This window comes from Hypomesus nipponensis, chromosome 22 (assembly GCF_054491055.1).
Source record: "Hypomesus nipponensis isolate SF chromosome 22, ASM5449105v1, whole genome shotgun sequence".
Classification (NCBI taxonomy): domain Eukaryota; kingdom Metazoa; phylum Chordata; class Actinopteri; order Osmeriformes; family Osmeridae; genus Hypomesus; species Hypomesus nipponensis.
The window spans coordinates 626,929-645,958 of record NC_140382.1 but is presented as its reverse complement, the minus strand read 5'-3'; the positions used below and the strand labels follow the sequence as shown (position 1 = coordinate 645,958).

The following is a 19,030-nucleotide window of genomic DNA, read 5'->3' as shown; positions in this document are numbered from 1 at the left end:
GTATCTGCAATGATGTTATCAAATGTCTGCAGGAGGCCATCATAATTGTTTGCCACAGTCCTCACTATCCGGGATGTGAAATTCCATCAAGTAGGAGCATTCCTGGGCAACCTTGAACAGCCTGCAGACTCCAGAAAAGATGTCCTCTTTGTGGATTTGGAAAAAAAATGTGGCAAACCCAGAGAGTGATGCAAAAAAGATTCTGCACTCAGGCAAGCATTTAGCACCCCAAGACAGCACCAGATTCAGTCTGTGCGCATAGCAATGCACAAACATGGCACTGGGTAGGGTAAAGTATGTTGATGTGTTTAGAAACTTATTTAGCATTCTACCTATGCTAGATACAGGAGACGTTAGCATTGCTAATAACTGTTATCGACAAAATTAAACTGTACTTAGAACTTGCGGTTGCACTGAGCATACGGTCGGAACAGGACTTCTTTTCAGGTTCAGCTTCTTAGCAAATCCTGCTTGAAATTGTCCAAGGTTGCCAAAACTGTCTTGGGTGAAATGTTTAGAGCAAATGAATAATTGTGTTGAACTTCGCCGGGATCTTCTCAAAGAAGAACAGCAGCCATGCCTGTCGAATGTTTGTCTCCTTGGGAAGACTGAGTGTTAGCCTTCCCTGTACAGCCTGGAACACAGCATTTACGACCGTGGTCCATTTTCAATATCCTTGTTATAATTCAAAACGTTCTTCTTTGTAATTCCTTAGAAGTAGCCTTCACAGAGCAGCGTGCAGCTAAACTAGTATCGGAGATCTACCCTACCTCTGACTGGGCAAGAACATCAGTGAGTGGGGCTGGTCTGGATGTACATTTTGGGGCGTGACAAAGATACAGACCAGAGCCAAAAAAGGCGGTCCACCGGATTGACGTTAGTCCGGTGGCTTTGTTGAAAAGCTACTGTTTTACAGCCTAATTTTTTCATTTTGAGATTTGCATAGGAAAGAGGTGTCAATGGACTTTGAGGTTCACTGTATTTACATTTAGCAGACTATGTTCATTTTACCCACCGATCTGTCGAACTTGTCAACTATGAAATGGTAAAATCGGTTTTGCAATCAGCAACTCCTTTAACAATTCCGATTCCTTATCAATTCCTGCTTAGATTTGATTCCTTATTGATTCTATTATCGATTCTTATTGGGCAAGGGGGGAAAAAAAGAGCACAAACGGGTTTATTTACATTAATTTTCTTTTATACAATTTGTTAATGCTGCACGCCATATACAGTATGTATACATACACATTTACATGTTTCCATTGCTCTTCTTCTACACTTCTATTAGCTACGCTAGCTTAGTTATAGAGTCTTCAACTTTCAAATCTTCAAGGTCAAATCGTATAATATGACAGTGTCAAACAGGCCATTCTGTTAAACAATTAAAATGCTGTTAAATAATGGATTAAAATCAAAATGCTCAGTTTAATAATGGGTTAACACGACAACGCGAACGTTTGCTGATAACACGCCCTCAATAATGGGAGACGAATGCTGGAGCTAAAATGTATGTTTCAAACGACGGGACAGACGATAACTTGATCGACTATACACAATTAAGGTAAATTGCTTCACACAGTGACAAGTGATTGTGATCATCTTTGAGGAGTTTAGCTCTACCTTGGATAGAGATTAAGCGCGAACGTTAGCTGCGCTGCTGCGTGCCCATGACATTCCAGTAACTTCATTCCATGCTGTGTTCAAATGCTTCTTTATATTTGTTGTATTTCCTCCCTTTGACGAAATAGACTTTTTACACGCGTTACAAGTAGGGGTGCCCCGAATCCAGATTTTTTGGGTTCGGCCAAATACCGTATACACTTTAAGATTTGGCTGAATCTGAAACCGAATACCGAATCCTACTCCATCCTCAGTCCATTAACACAGTAAACACATCAATGAAGTAAACAACGTCCACAGAGTATTTCTTTTTTTCTTTAACTGTAAAAAAAAAATCTTAAGAATAGGCAACTCTATGCCAGGAAGACAAGTGGGAAAAATAATTTTGACAATTACCATTTGCCAGGAATTTTGGTCCCCATAATAAAAAAATATAAATCATTTCTATTCTTTTTTCAATTTTTGGGGGGCCCCTGTCAGTCAGTTGTCCTAACCTTCCCCCCTATATGGCGCCCCTTATTACTATATGCCTATCTCAAGATCCAATCAAAATCCAACATTTTAGCCTTTAAGATTTCTTGATTTTTTTTTCGGATGTTTCATACGCAAATGTTTTAACTGTGGAGATGTTGTGTATTGTTTAGGGTCCTTGCCACCACAAGACAAATCAGCATTGTAAATTGAACATGTAGTTTGACTTGAATCGCCTTCTTGTTACTGAAAGTACTGCCAAACAACACTTTCTGCTCATGAGTTCCATTTTCATTTTCTCTCAGCCTACTGCATTGTACTGTCCACCTACTTGAACACCTTCCCGTAATCAACGGCAGTGTCATTATGTCGACCAGCGTATCCCGCGTAGTGCAAGCGTAGTGTTCGGTGGAAACAATTCTAAGGTTCGGCCGAAACCGAACCCTGTCAAAAAGCCCAATATTCGTCCGAAACCGAATCCTGGATTTGGTGCATCCCTAGTTACAACTGGACTGTTTTTTTGTGTGAAATACAACCAAACTTAAGAACGCTTCTGCCTAGTTGGCATGTTTGCTGCAGTCTGAATAAACTATAAAAGTTTGCGCATGTGCAACGGCACAGAGAACCGTTAGCAGAATCGTTAAAGAATTTGGGTTAGGAATCAGCAGGGGCTCGGTTCACTGACTCAATAAACATCTCGATAACCATCCCAACTCATCATAGTTGAATAACGGCAGTTTGGTGGGTAAAATGGACATACAGTGAACCTCGAAGTCCACACCTCTTTCTTATGCAAATCTCACAATTTGAAACTGCCCCTGTAAAATGGGTGATTTTCAAAAGACCACTAAATTTGTCATTACATTTATTCATTTAGCAGACATTTTAATCCTAAGTGACTTCCAAGAGAGAGCTTTACAAAGTGCATAGGTCACTGATAATAACAACAAGATAGCCCCAAAGCATTGCGGGTAGCCAAAACAAGAAGCACACATTGTGAACAACCAAAAAATAAGTGCCAAAGGGAAGAACCATAAGAGCATGTAGTTAGGCAAGTTAAAATTTAAACAACATGAATCTCTAAATGCAAGTGTACCTGTAGAAAAGCAGCAGCAGTAAAAAATAAAAATAAGATGAACTAAAATAGAATATTTTGGAGCGAATACAACAGTTTAAATCAGTTGCCACTAACCAACAAGAGCAACAAGTCTCTAAGCAAGAGTCATTGTGATCCTTGAGGAAACTAGCATTGGGTTCAGCAAACCATTCCCAAGTACAGTTGTACTCCCGGAACAAGTGAGTCTTGAGCCTTCTCTTGAAGGTGGAGAGACAGTCTGTGTCTTTGATGGAGGTGGGGAGTTGATTCCACCACTGGGGGGCCAGGAAGGAGAAGAGCTTGTGTTGGGACCAGGCGGTCTTGAGCGGTGGGACCACCAAGCGGTTGTCTGAAGAAGCACGTAGGTGGCGGGTGGGGGTGTAAGGCTGCAGGAGAGACTTGATGTAGTCGGGTGCAGTCCCGTTCACTGCTCGGAAGGTCAGTACCAGGGTCTTGAATCTGATGCGGTGAAATTTGGCAGTTAGCAGACGGTACTATTTGAATCGCAATTCCAACTGAAATACTGCCAGTGACAACGTTGTTACAGTAGCTTGTTTCAAAGGGGGTTCCTTGTTTCAAAGGATGTTTTTAATGAATTATTTAATATGAGTAGGCTAAATGCTTGAAATATCACTAGAAGGGAAAACGGACCCACCTGCAACTGAAGCAAGCAAGCAAGCACACCCTACAATTTCCCCAGAAATTGTACCCTCTCTAGTTACGTTAGTATCGTCAGTGACTGTGGCTAGCAAGTTAGCCACCGTTAGCTTCACTTTTTGCCACAAAAACGTAATTTCAACTTAAATCATGCAACGGAACGTAAATAAAAATACAAGCAATGCAATCGCTACCTAGACGAACCTTTTGACACCAACGTTGTCTATGTAGTCCAAATATTGAGGGATCCTTAGGGATGGGAAAATAAATAATAATAATAATAATACAAATAGATAGAGCACACCCAATAAATATCCGGTACGCCTAGAGATGGCTGCGCCGACGAGAGCGCTGCTGGAGTTCTTGTTCGAACTCGGAAACGGTGCTTCCAACCTACTTTTCCAACCATCTTACTTGCTAACGTTTAGTCCATCAACAACAAAATGGATGAACTGAACACTCGTGTCAAATTCCAACGGGACATCAGGAACTGCTGTGTTACTGGCGTTCGTCGAGACCTGGCTGTCTCCAGAGATCTCCGACACAGCAGTTACACCGTTGGGATTCACCATATACCGCCAGTACAGAACAGCTGATTCAGGGAAGTGCAGGGGCGGAGGTGTCTGTGTTATGGTTAACTCTCTGGGCTACGGATGTAGCGGTACTAGCATCTCACTGCTCTCCGGTCCTTGAGCTGCTAACTGTAAAAATCAAACCTTTCTATCTGCCTCTGGAATTCACTGCGGTCGTCATGAGTGCAGTCAACATCCCCCCCCCAAGGCAGACAAGGCCGCTGCTTTGGATGAACCGTCCATGTGATTTCAACAGAGCCAACATGAAGTCCAGCCCAAATACTATCAGCACATTGACTTCTTCACACGTGGAGACCAGGGGCCTCTTGTATAAAGGATTGCGCAGCTTTCATACCAGAAGATTGTGTACGGCCAAAACTCAAAGTACCTACGTACAGAAATATTCACATGTATAAAACCAGTCGTACGCCAGGTCCTGCGCACCTTTCCTTTATAAATCACAATCAACTTGAGATTGACCGCACGTGAACGAGCCACTGACCCCGCCTTGCCTCCTCCCATAAATGAATATGCAGATGAATTAGCGTGACATGCACTGTCGTCTTTCATTCTGGGGACCCTGATTAGTACAGGAAGGCCAGATACGACCTTCTGAAGGCCATCAAAGCAGCGAAAAGGGCTTATAGGACCAAGGTGGAGTCCAGCTACCATGGCTCTGACCCCAGGTGCATGTGGAGTGGACTTAAAGCCATTACTGACTACAAAGGGAGAGGCTACAATGAAACCCAGTCCTCTGTCCTACTGCCAGACAAGCTGAATTCCTTCTACGCTCGCTTTTAGAGGGACAGTGACCACCCTGCAGTGGAGCTAACTGAAGGCCAAGCCAGTGGTGTGCCTACACTAACTGTAGCCGAGGTGAGGCTGTGCTTTAAGAAGATCAACCCTCGCAAGCCCCCTGGCCCAGACGGCATTTCAGGTAGGGCCCTCAGGGGCTGCGCTGACCAACTGGCAGGGGTCTTCAGTGATATCTTCAACGTCTCCTTTAACCTGTCTGTACTCCCCACCTGCTTCAAGAGGACCACCATTATCCCTGTGCCCAAGAACACCAAGGTCACATGTTTGAATGACTATCGCCCAATAGCACTGACCTCTGTCATCATGAAGTGCTTTGAGCGGCTTGTCAAATCATTCATCTGCTCCTCGTTGCCCCCCAACCTGGACCCTATGCAGTTTGCATACCGGTCCAACAGGTCTACAGACTAAGCCATCGCTCTGACTATGCACACCGCTCTCTCTCACCTGGACAAGGGGAATACGTATGTGACGATGCTGTTCATTGACTACAGCTCAGCATTCAACACCATCATCCCCTCCAGACTGGTCTCCAAGCTTGTGGACCTGGGACTAAGCACCTCCCTCTGCAAGTGGATCTTCCACTTCCTGACGGAGGCCACAGGTGTTGAGAATCGGTGACCGCACCTCATCTGTACTGATCACCAACACAAGTACCCCCCAGGGCTGTGTGCTCAGCCCTCTCCTGTTCTCCTTGTTCACTTACGACTGTGAGGCAACGCACAGCTCCAACCTCCTTGTTAAGTTTGCTGACGACACAACAATCGTGGGCCTCATCTCTGACAGTGACGAGTCAGCCTACAGAGAGGAGGTTGACACCCTGACATAATGGTGTCAGGACGATAACCTCTCTCTCAACATCAGGAAGTCCACAGTTTGTGGACTATAGGAGGCGGCAGGAGGAGGAGCATATGCACCCCTACTCATCAATGGATCTGAAGTGGAGAAGGTCAGCTGCTTCAAGTTCTTTCGGGGTGAACATCAGCAACAACCTCACCTGGTCTGTTCACACGGACAAGGTGGTCAAATCGACCCGTAAGCGCCTCTTCTTCCTGAGGAGACTGAAGAAGTTTGTTATGGACTCAGTCATCCTCACTAACTTTTACAGATGCACTATAGAGAGCATTCTGACTGTTTGTATTACAGTGTGGTATGGGAGCTGCACAGGAAGGGACCGCAAGGCCCCTACGAAGTGTGGTCCGTTCTGCTGAGTTCATCATCGTCAGGAAGCTCCCAGCCCTACAGGACACCTACAACACACGTTGCTTAAGGAAAGCCGGCAGGATTCTAAGAGACTGTTCCCACCCATCCTTCAGTCTCTTTACCCCTTTGCCTTCTGGCAGGCGTTACCGCAGCATCCAGTTGTGCACACGCAGACTGGACAACAGTTTCTACCCAAGGGCCATCAGGCTTCTGAATGGACACTGATATGGACATTGATTTACTGCTCACTTATACACTGTCACTTTCAGCTACTATCAGTAACATTGCACTACTGTACCTCACTGTACCTCGCCACCAGGCTCCTGTATGGTCATTGACATAGTCACTGATCTCCAATTTTGCACTATTGTACTGTACTCCACTTAGGTGAGAAAAGGTTATAGGGTTGACATAGGTTTTATGTGCATTTAGGGTTAGTATAGTGTATTATTTATTGTATCTGTAATTTAGGAAGTTTTAGTATTAGGGTTAGTATAGTCAATTATTTATTGCTATCTGTATATTTAGGAAGTTTCACTTATTTAAGCTCAGCATAGATGTAAATTATGTTCTGTGTACTCATGTTATGCCAGGTGCTTGCGTTGTCTTGTCTTAAGAATTTCAGTGCCTAGTCTGACCTTGTGTTGTTCTGTGTACCTGACAAATAAAAGACTTGAACTAAATATATACTTGAGTGAACAAAGGTTGAGCCTTGACAAAGGCAAGCACACCCAACTAAGTAGCCATTTAGACTGATATTTGGGGGATGAGTTTTGCAAATGGTCTGAAACTGGAGCTTCAATTCTAGGTTTTCAGCCACAGTGGATGTCTCCCTCCCATAGTGTAGGTTTGGCTCTGCATGTTCAGAATTTTGCAGAACGGGATTCCCATTATGAAAGCATACAGCAGGCTCCGAAGTAACAATCTCAAGTCATGAAATGGCATAGTATCTCCTACATTAGTTACTCCTTGACCCTGAAGTACTGTAGCCGTTTTGTTTTTTTGTCACAAGTCAGAATACTGAGACACAGGAGGTACTTTTGTATTCTCAGAGTAGTGCTCTTGAGTCCATATGTGTCGGTCACATCTAATTCTGTCTATAAGCCCTCAGTACTTATCCTCAGGGTCTATACAGGTTAGACCTCACTCTTACTGCCCACTACAAATATCAGCCAGCCCAGACCATCTGTCAAAGTCATGAATTTCTGGCCTTCAAAAACCAGAATGGATCATTTCAAAATATAAAATTGCTTTAAAAGAGTGTGTGTATATACATACATACATACATACATACATACATACATACATACATACATACATACATACATACATACATACATACATACACTCAGAATGCTTACCAACAAAGGTTCCAGGGGTTTGAAACCTGGAGCAGGCCATGAGCCAGACCCGAGTATAGGCAGTGTGGCCACACTGTTTCCTACAGGAGCAATTGTGCTGTAATGACATAAGTGGATCAGTGACTGAAGCCAAGGCTTAATCTGTAAGACCCATATGGCTCAAGTACTGGGTGTCCACTGCTCACACATCCAATGGTTTAAAATAGGAGGAGTGGGTATGTGAAAGCTCATGTTGCTGGCCTTCTAATAGGGGGCATTGGTGTACCCACACCCCACCACCTGCAGTGAAACAGGTCATTTAAATGGTGCCAAAATTATATACACACAATAAATCCTTCCATAGTATGCATGGTTCATAATGCCCCATGATATATTTGTACACCCTGTAGGACTATAAGCCGGAGGAGGATCCTGCTCTCTTCCACTCAACCAAGACGGGCAGAGGACCGCTGGGCCCTGACTGGAAGGTACGAGATGCACAGTGTTCCCTGTCATTTTCCTAATGCCCAATGTTCATGTCTCCCAGTGTCCCATTCATCTATTCATGTCTATATCCCCCCCCACCCCACCCATACTCTGACAGAAAGAGATGGTGGCCAAGACAGACTGCCCTCGCATGTGTGCGTACAAACTGGTCACCGTCAAGTTCAAGTGGTGGGGTCTACAGAGCAAAGTAGAACATTTTATCCACAAGGTAAAACACTTAATAACCTCTTTCACGCTGTTGTTTTGAAGCATCCAAACGTGGATCTAGCCCATCTTTCCTACCTATCTTGTCTCTCCTACCTTCTTCTTCCTCCTCCACAGCAAGAGAAGCGGATCTTCACTAACTTCCATCGCCAACTCTTCTGCTGGATCGACAGTTGGGTGGGCCTGACCATGGAGGACATCAGGCGGATGGAGGAGGAGACACAGAGGGAGCTAGAGGAGGTAACTTACCGGGCACACCTATGTCTGTCTGATGATAATTAAAATCTAACACTAGAGGAGGAGTGGGGGCTAACCCCCTCAACCCTCTCTTACCCCTATCCCTCAGCCGAAGCGCCAAGCAGGGGCTTACTAGTTGGTCCTTGCTGACAGTTCTACTTTGTTTAGATGCGTCAGAAAGGTGATGTGCGAGGAACCTCGGCAACGGAAGAGTAGATCCCGCCCCCCTCTAGATTCCAGGGCCTGAGGCAGGCTGAGTAAGTTCTAGATGGGGAGAATGGGGATGGCGGTGTGGATTCATACTCTGCACTTGTCTTCATCAGTCTCTTGCTCTTTCCTTCGTTTGTCAGCATTACTCATCACCCGCTTTTCTTTTTTCCTGACTGCTGATTCCAGTTTGCCTAAAGCCGCTTGAAAACTGCCCAGACAAACGCAGACCAACTCCAATGGCAACTGTCGGATCAGTGTGCGCCGTCAGTCTGTGTTTGACGGTGTTAGTTGGTATTGGTTGGATGGAGTTTTTCGAGTTTGATATATCCAGTTGGGTTTGGTGGAGTCGTGGAAAGTCTGACCAATGTGCGCAGGCTACTTGGAACTTAAAGTTGAATATCTTGCTGTCGTAGAGAACAGAGGGAAACGGCTTATATTTTAGAATAAACATCTCCATTCCTATCAGTAGCCTGAAATTATCTTCATGTAAACTGTAGGCTAGTGTATTATTATTAACAATCTCAAGGCACTAAGCCGGATAAATAGATTAGGCTATCATATTCTCTTTTGGATAATTTATCAATAAGCTTTAAAAAGGCCAGGTAGATCATGACTACTTTGAACATATTTAACAAGCCCTCCACTTCATCCATGTCAAAAAAGGCTAAAACGTAAATAAGCAACAAAAGTGTCTTGTCTGTTGCACATTGTCCTAACTGGATGTGATGCGAGTGATGCAATGCAACTAAAAGCAGTTCAACAGCCTTGTTTTATGTTGGAATGTCGTAACTGGACACGAGTGACGCGATGCAGCATGATGTTATGGCTGAACTTTGTGTCAGACACCTTGTTTCTATTTATCTTTAATTGCTCACATTAATAACTGGTTTTCTGAACATTCTAAAGACTGCAACCAATAACTACCAACTTAGAATGTTGGGACTAGTTGGGCATTATCTGGGCAGTGTGCAAGCGGCTTAACCATCTCTCCACTGTTGGGTTAAGTCTGCTGCGTTTCAGATTCTCACCATCTTTCTTTCTCATTAATTATTTTGCTGTGCCATGTTCCTGTTTTAACGCTTCACAGCCCAGTTGTAAATTCTTATGCAGTGTTTCCCACACAGACTAATTTGTGGCGGTGCGCCACAGAATCAACACCGGCCGCCACATATTGCATCTGGTGACACTATTTAGGTTAAAACACGCAGCGTATTCGTTCAGCTGCATTTCTTTTCCCTGCTCTCCCTCCGTCTCTCTGTCACTCACGCGTCTTTTTCACATACACACACAGTCACAACGTCAACACACATTAGCAACGATGCATACATACGCCATTCTAGTAAGACAGACAGCTATATCAGCGAGCCTTCAGCATTAGTTCCATAGCTAAAGGTCTAGGAAAGTTGAGGCTACTTTTCGCTAGGTACCTACGAACATGTCTTAATGGTCACATGAAATGCTGTTTTTGGATGCTTTTATATAGGCCTTAGTGGTCCCCTAATACAGTATCTGAAGTCTCTTTACCGAAATTGAGCCTTGGTGTAGAATTATAGCCACTACGATTAGTACCACAATGAGCTTTCCTCAGAACGCGCTGTTTCTGTGGCTGTAGCTTTAAATGCTAAATGAGGAGGAGAGAGGCGGCACCATGCGCTAATGTTTACAGTGGATGCATCGCAATGGCTCGTAGACCCGTTGCTGTAAGATGCCTCGAATTTGCCCATTCTCATCTGATAACCCTGGTTTGCAGAGCTGCACACTCAGTCATTTCAATGTGGGGAAAGGCGGATATCGCACGCGCCATAACACCAACAGCAGAACGTTATCCACATAACAACGAAGCGTACAACACTGCGTTACAGAATGTGTAGTTACACACATACTTGATGCTATCTCCCTTTACATTAACGACAGTACCTCCGCTGATAGCTGCATCGCTAATGTTACAGCCAAATTCTAAGGGTAGCAAGCTAGGTAACCATATAGTGAGCAACAAAATGATATAGAGTTAGTTGACTTACTTGTCCGAGGTTTGTAGCTGGACCAAGGAGTACTGATCCAGAATTTAATTTCAGACGGTCAGCAAGGCCAACTTTGTATTGGCTCAAGTTAAGGAAACAGTGGTGGCTGAAATGTTTGGCGCAGACATGCAAAACTGAGAGGTTGTGTTGGCGCATTTCCAGCGAAAATAAAATTAAGATAGGCTACTGGTTGTGCAGAGGCTCCGTGTGACATCACAAGGAGCAGCTTTTCAAACAGAGCGTTTGAGCCCTAATTTTCTCAAAGGCAGAGAAAAACACCCAGGGCTTGGTTTACACCTATCGAAAAATTCTAGCCACTGGGGGACCAAAGGCAGGCTAGGGGAACTCATATTAATGTTAAATAACCTCCTAAAGTGAAGTTTTCATATCATGTGACCTTTAACAATCGAAGGTTCCCCTTCGTTCATTTGGTGATAAGTCTCAGGAGCTAGCTACTTACCCGCGTCATGGAGTCGACCGGTTAAATGGTTATTTAGCACTAGCGTTGCTACCTGCATATGCTGAAATTTGTTGATGTTGATTTTGTGACGGTGTAAATCATTTTGGATTAATATTTAATATAATAAAGTTCTGTAACAAATTACCTACGAAGGAATTATGACCCCCCCCCCCTTGCCGCCACAAATAGCTTTCTAATCTGTGGGAAACACTCATGCTTGCAGTTCTTTTATTTTCTGTTGTAATTGCATGCTACAATGAATACAGTAGTAGTCTTCTCATACCATGCCCTTGTCATTGTTTTTGGGTATCACTTCACAATTACTATTGTCTTTGCTGATGCCATACTCGCTGCCAAGTCAGCACACGTGTGCCTTTGAGACGTACGTGTCCACGCCGTGCCTTTTTTTTCTGTCCTGCATGGCTCTAACGTGGTTTTGGTTAAAGCATTACAATTGTCTTTTGACATGTTTAGCATCTCATTACATTGTCATGGAAGATTTACAATGGCAAATGGTGTTTACTCTGTGATGAGACATAAAGTGAAAGGGGAATTACTGTTTTTGAGATGGGTAATGTTTGGGATGTGACAGTCTCAGTTGTATTTGCCGTCGACAAGGTGATGCTGTTCTCCACCTAGGTCTTTTTCACTTGTCCATCATTAAGTCTTAAACCCAGTGAGACTCCACATTAACACTCAGTGGGTAGAAATTGTAATTCTAATCTTTTTTTTACTCTTCTTTCTCCCCCTTTACCTTTAAACTGTATCTCTCTTTGTGTATGTTCTTTCTCTTTTCCATTTCTCTCTTTCTCCGCTCTCAGTTGCGTAAAACAGGACAGGTTCGAGGCACCAGTGCTGCTCACGAGCAATGAGGCAAACCAACCAAACCCTTTCATGATGATGTCATCAAAGACACACCCAACACAATGAGGGACTGGCCCTGCTGTTTGCTGCTCTCTTCCTGTCTCCATTTATTCATTGGGGGGGTTTGTCAGGATTGGTCAATAGTGCTGTACAGACCCTCAACCAATCACAAGCCGCCTCCTACTCATACTGAAAATAAAAGATTTTTGCATACATCAACAAAGAAAGAATATAACAAAAACTTTTTCCCAGAATGTAAATTGTATGTCATTGTTAGTCGACTGTCAAAAATGGGCTTTGTATCTGGGTAAAAAACATGACTTAGAAGGCCAAGTCTTTTAAACAGTAGAATGCCATTATAGTTGTTGGTTACACATTTCCCACAAAAATTGGTATAAGGTCACTCTAACCAGTATTGGACCATTTTCCCCTCGTATAATGTTTGTCATGACTGTTATGTTGCGCCCCCCCCCCCCCCCAAGTCTGAAAGTTTCTCTGTTGATTTTTATTCCATTTATTTTCCTGTTTCGATTTTTATTTTCTGCACATTTTCCAGCTTTTGAGTTCCTAGGACATGTGTGATGCTTATGCCACTGCTATTCTACAATACACATGTAGACACACATATTTTCTCTCAAGTGCATGTGAACAGAGGCATCATCTTAGCAACTAGCATTGCAAACGCTTGCTAACACCTCAATGCAACTTTTCTGCATTTAGGGACTGTGTCCAAAAAAGAGAGGGTATGAGTCCTCTTTGAAGCTTCTAACGTTGTGTGTTTGAGTTAGCAATTGTGTGTGTTGTGTAGTTTTTATTAACTGATTGCTTCTTCCCTGTAGAGGGAGATGGTGTTGGTTAATATCTTCAGACAATTAAACAAAAGCTGCTCCGGAGTGGTATAGGTGCCACCTGATGCTTTTAGTTGATCAAGCCTGTTCATTTGTCTCATTCTTTTGCTGCGTGTCCCTCCCCCCCAAATAGGGCTGGGCCAACTTTGGGCCTCCGACTTCAGTTTACTTCAACAGAAAGTTTTGTGTGTGTTTGTTCATAACTACTATCTCTAAGTTTTAGTTCTACCTGACACATTGTATGGCTCTATAGCCCTCTACTGGCTGAGGTCCACAGTCAAATTTCGACAAAAAGATTGTTTAAAAGAGTATGTTTTTCTTTCATTTGACTGATTGTTGCATCATACATGTATATATTTTCCCCCTTTTTTATTTTACAGTTTAAAAAAATGTGTCCCTGAGTGGCGAATTACTGGTTTAGAAACATCCACTATGGTTTTCCCGGCAGGGAAGGATGTATTTGCTTTGGCTCATTTGAGGTCAGCTCTGTGTTGCACCATCCCATTAGGATTTAGTGTGGGGTAAGAGGAGTCCTATATTTGTGATTGGGATCTAACTGGGGTTGTTTCATGAACTGTCACATACCTGTCAGATGTCTGCTTGAGTTCCATGCAAAAGTTGACTTCAAAGGGGAGGGGACAGATATATGTGTAAATATAGGAATGGAGATGTGTAATGCTTAATATACTGTAGATGTAGTACATGTCTTGCACACATGCCAATTGATGTCCATGTGTCCTCAAAGTTTCCTTTTCCATGTGCAACTTTTTTTCCGTCGGAGATGGACATCAAGACACGGTAGTGACAGGGTTGTCATCTTAAAGGGATCCCTTGGTAATCGTTGAATAACCAATGACTATCTTGTTTCAAATTCATCTTTATAATCATTGTCAGGTCCAAATGACCGCCTCGTAGATAAAGTGCTATAACTTTGTACAATATGTAGTGTAAATTCAGGGAGACCCTGACAGTAAGTGTGGATGGCACGGTTCAGAACAGAATTAAATTCCCACTCCCACCCTGATGCATAAGTATTGTAGAGCATGCTAGTCATGCATTGTTTTTCTTCACTGATTTTTTCATATTAATTTTTTCTATGCCCATGCATATACTGGTTTACCTATGAAAAGCATGTGTTTGAGTGCAGGGAGACACATTTCCACCCATGCAAGGCAGATCATGTACTTGCTACATAATTAATAGATAAGAATATTGATGAATTAACCAACATTTCTACTACTTCCTCCCATTTCCACAGAACCCTATATTTTTATCTGCACGCTTACGAATCCTTGGTGTGAGATGCTAAACATGAAACGGTCAAGTGATGTTTTTTTTCTTTTCAATGTTTGAGACCCTTTTTCTTTTTTAAATGTTTGTTTTAGAAGTTGACCATTTAAGTTTGATCAATGTATTATTGTTTGTCGGGTAGGCCACCTGCATTAGCCGAGAATGCAACCCAAAGAGGACAGTTTACCTCCAAATTGCTGTTGACTCAGTTTGACCTTGGACTGCTTCTGAAGGATGACTATATCGATGGGAACTATACCTTTAACATAAGCAGGTGCTGTGTATGATGTACTCTTTATAGCAGTACAATGATGCCAGCCAGTTTGTGACTGAGAGGGGAAAATAATTAGTCTATGAAATGCTCTTGAAATGAAAAATGTTTCTTGTAATCAGGACAGCTCTTGCAAAATATACTATTGATTTACTTCATTTTTTTATATTCACAATTAATTCAAATGTATTTTCTGATAATGGGAAATTCAGGGGAATTTGTGGTGAATGTAAATTGTTAAAATAGTTGTTCTCTTGCAGCTTTTGAGCTGTGGCAAAAAAAAAATCTAGACAATGGAACTTAACAGAATATCTAATAAATTTGAAGAAAAAAATGCCTTTTACTCTTATTTTGGAATTTCCGATTTTTCTGTTGTGATGAAAACAAATCGTACGTAGATTATATGATGGTTTAGAAGTTCAGAGTTTTGCTGTGGCATAAATACACTTGGCCTTCATCATACTATAATAACAATATTCACAGACCTATAGATTCCTATCTTGCAATCCGTTCACTGTGATAAGTTTAAATGTGGCAGTTGTAAGCCAATTGCATAGGACTCAAGGACATGCAATGAAGGACGTGAAGTTGCTGGATGTAGCAAATGAAAGTATATTTGAGACGATGTATATAGATTATCCATGTTCCATAAAGCAACTCCAATTTGGAATATGAGTTGAAAGGTTTACTATTACTGCTGAGCAATATGGTTAAACCATTTTCTGTAAGCCTATGGGTGAAACAGCTTACCTTGCGAGGCTTCCCGACACGTCAGGTTAATGACCAGCAGGGGGAATACTTAACTACACTCTTGATCCTGTTGAAAAGGTCAAATGGAACGATGGTTTACCGAAATCCAAATATGTGATGTGTCTATAGGAGAATCCGTCAGGTAGGGAGTGTGTGTAAAAGATGTGTGAGGTGTAGGTGTGTTAGAAGCTGTAACAAAGCCTGAAATCTAGCAACCAAATTCCCGGTAGTCATGCTGAACAGGTCTGGTGCAGAACAAGTCCGAGAGTGGGCTTTCGGAAAAGTGAGCAGATACAGCCTCTGCCCAGGTGCAAGTTATCAGCCAGTATGCCATCTCAGCTCTCCATTCAGTGTTCTGCAAGAGAGAGAGAGCGCACAGCTAGAAGGACAGCACATCTACATATTGACTTGTTATAACATCAGCATCAAATAAGTCAGTCATTTTCCATTCATTTATTTATGCATTTGTGTTTTAGTTTTCTCCTTTCAAATAACTAAAGCCATTGTAAAATTAGTTAGGTGTTGTGTGTACCAAAGCTAAATAAAATAAAAGTAGCACTGAGCACTTCCGAACAGTTAAAAAATCTGCTACTTTAAGCCAGACCAAAAGTGGGAGCTTGAATTATGCCCTCACACATAAACTTGGTGAATTGTCCATAAGTGTCATGGATAGGAAGTTTCTAATTTACTAGACAGGTGTTGACTTCCGGGTACTTCTGCCCACTCTTGTGAATTAAATTCAGTGTTGACTAAAGACTGAAATATACTTCATGCTAAGTACGTGTACGGATACGCTGAATGGCTGCCGCACGTATACAGTGTTCGTTTGGTGCATTAGTTTGTGCACATCTTCCTGGCCCTTAAATGTACGCATACTCAAGGTGCAATACCAACAAAAATCATTGGGCAGTATACCAAAGATCCTCTGACCTGCTGCGAGACAAAAAAAAAATGGTAACAGCAAATAAGCAGAACTTTTTTTTACAAAATTATTATTATTTGTAGTTTTCTTTTTTATATTTTCAGTTAAACAGACAAGGCAAATGCTCCGAGAACGGCAAATCCCATAATGCATTTTTGCTATCCACAAAACACTGCACACGACAGAGTAGACTAGACGTTAATGGAAATTATTTAATTTCAACTTGGCACATGAGTCAGAACTATAGACAGGATGTAGTCAAGTCATTAGCGGTCATTAGTCTTTTTTTATATTAATTAATTGTTAAACACATTTATCAAAGTAGCAACAATTATGAAAAAAAAAAATTGAAACAAAAATTAAATGATAAAAACATTTCAGGGGGGTTAATCCGTATATGTTGCCAATAAATCAATGCATTTTAAGGCACACTCTTTTTAAACGCATCAAGGATAACATTTTTTTTTTTAAGCCTCAAAAGATGGAGAAACTTTAACAAATCTCAGAGCTTAGTATTCCGGCACCATGCCGGATGTCCGGCGTGCGGCCATGATAATTTTTGGGGGGGAACTTGCATGTGGTTTAACTGTCATTGAATGTTAATGGCCTTAATAATAACATTAAGCGTAAAAAGGTAATGACCATATTGAAAAAAGACATTGCTCAAATTATATACCTACAGGAAACACACTTGTCTGGGCAGGAAAGTGAGAAACTTGAAGTTTGGCTATACCAATACATTTCATAGTTCCTTCCGTCAAGGTGGTAGAAGAGGAGTAATCATACTAATATCAAATTCAGTCAAATTTGAATGAATCAAAATAATTAGTGACGAAAAGGGAAGATTTATTATTGTAAAGGGAAAATTTGAGAAAGAAATAGTGACACTGGTTAATGTTTATGCCCCACCTGACAGAGGAAAGCATTTCTTCAAATCTTTGCTAAACAACATAACATTGGAAGCAGAAGGAATATTAGTTTGTGGAGGCGACTTCAATATTGTGATAAATAATCAAAACTACATTCAAAGAATTTGGTACAGCTGATCTCTGGAGGGAATTCCACCCTTCTAAGAGGGACTATAGCCTACACACTAGGCTACTCAGCCCCACATGATAGCTATGCCAGAATTGACTACTTTTTGATTAACAAAAAGGACTTGTACCGAGTAAAGGAGTGTGAAATTGAAGGAGCTGATGTCTATTAACCACTGTACAGTGTACCTGAAAATCCAACTAAAACCACAAGAGAAAAGAACATTGTGGAGACTAAATGTTGGCATTTTAAATGATAAAGTAGCCTACTTGTTGAGAAAATAAAAGAAGAGATTAAATCACCAACAAATTGTTTACTTGTAATCTAATGTCATAATAAATCCTACAACGAAAATGTATTTGTGAGGAATGTTTATTTTAACGATTGAAAACAGATGGATCATAGACGACCGTAGTATGTGTTGCCCGGAAAACAGAGGCTAATGTCATGATGCTAATGCTTCAGTGAAATAGTAGACTGCTGTTTCCGAAAGTAGATGTAACTATTTCCTTATATCAACTTATATTGCACATTACACTTCACAATTGTGTTTCATATCACAAAGTAAAATGAGTAAATAGTTATCACCCTGGCCTATTTGCTTTTGGCGTTTCTGCAGCTCCCTTGCAAAAAAGCAGTTAGCCTAGCTAACGAGCTGCTAAACTAATAGTGATGTGTCGTTCGTGAACGATTCGTTCATTTTGAACGAATCCTTATAAGGACTCGGGAGTAACGAGTCCTCTCAACGAGTGATTTGTTAATTTCCCGACTCTGTCTTTCTACGAGTCTTTGGATCATTTTTCACGTGACCTGCATAGGCTCTGTAGCTAGAGGAAACGAACGATTTGTTCATTTCCCGACTCGGTCTTTCTACGAGTCTTTGGATCATTTTTCACGTGACCTGCATAGGCTCTGTAGTTAGAGGAAACGAACGATTCGTTCATTTCCCGACTCGGTCTTTCTACGAGTCTTTGGATCCTTTTTTCACGTGACCCGCATTGTATTTTTTATTTGAGTAAGTTTCCTTATTCCCTTTCGCGTGGCCGCTGTTTTAGTAAGATGTGAATGATATTCGCTCAAGTCATCATACTGACTGGTTTTGTTATTTTCACTTTACATTTACACTTACAGTTTAGTGCAGTGTAATTGTTTGACTTGATAATTAAATGCCAGTGTAATAATACATGACCAAATCAAACAAACTCATGAGACATTATTTTAATGCAGGAATTTCTTTTGAAATAGTATCTGCCGGTGCACATGTCATGCACTAACTTACATGAGAATATGATACGTGTTTGCAGTGGATGTATCCCCCCCCCCCTCTCAGTAAAATGAACCGAACTTCCCAATACTATAAACTAATGTTCTGCTAGAGGTAGTCACGCAATATTTCGTGACGTCAGTAGCATCAGTGACTGTGGCTAGCAAGTTAGCCACCATTAGCTTCACTTTTGCCACAAAAACTTTATTAAAACCTAAACCGTAACCTAAAACATAAATCCCAATAGAACCAACGCAATTGTGACCAAGATAAACCTTTTCACATCGACTTTGTCTATGTAGTAAAAATATTGACTGAGCCTTAGGGGCACGAAAATAAACAATAACTAGAAAAGGCTGTTCCTGCAAAACA

General features: G+C 41.7%; 1 protein-coding gene across 1 annotated transcript in view; it reads left to right on the top strand.

Moving 5' to 3' along the window:
• The window catches only part of LOC146235930 (phosphatidylinositol transfer protein beta isoform-like), a 34,058-nt gene extending 20,850 nt beyond the window's left edge, over window positions 1-13,208 (top strand). The window contains exons 8-11 of the mRNA XM_084686700.1: window positions 8,186-8,263; window positions 8,380-8,490; window positions 8,604-8,726; window positions 12,236-13,208. Coding sequence (XP_084542826.1) covers window positions 8,186-8,263; window positions 8,380-8,490; window positions 8,604-8,726; window positions 12,236-12,286 — 363 coding nt within the window. The 3' untranslated portion in view covers window positions 12,287-13,208. The remainder of the gene's footprint in view (window positions 1-8,185; window positions 8,264-8,379; window positions 8,491-8,603; window positions 8,727-12,235) is intronic.
• The last annotated feature ends 5,822 nt before the right edge of the window (window positions 13,209-19,030 follow it).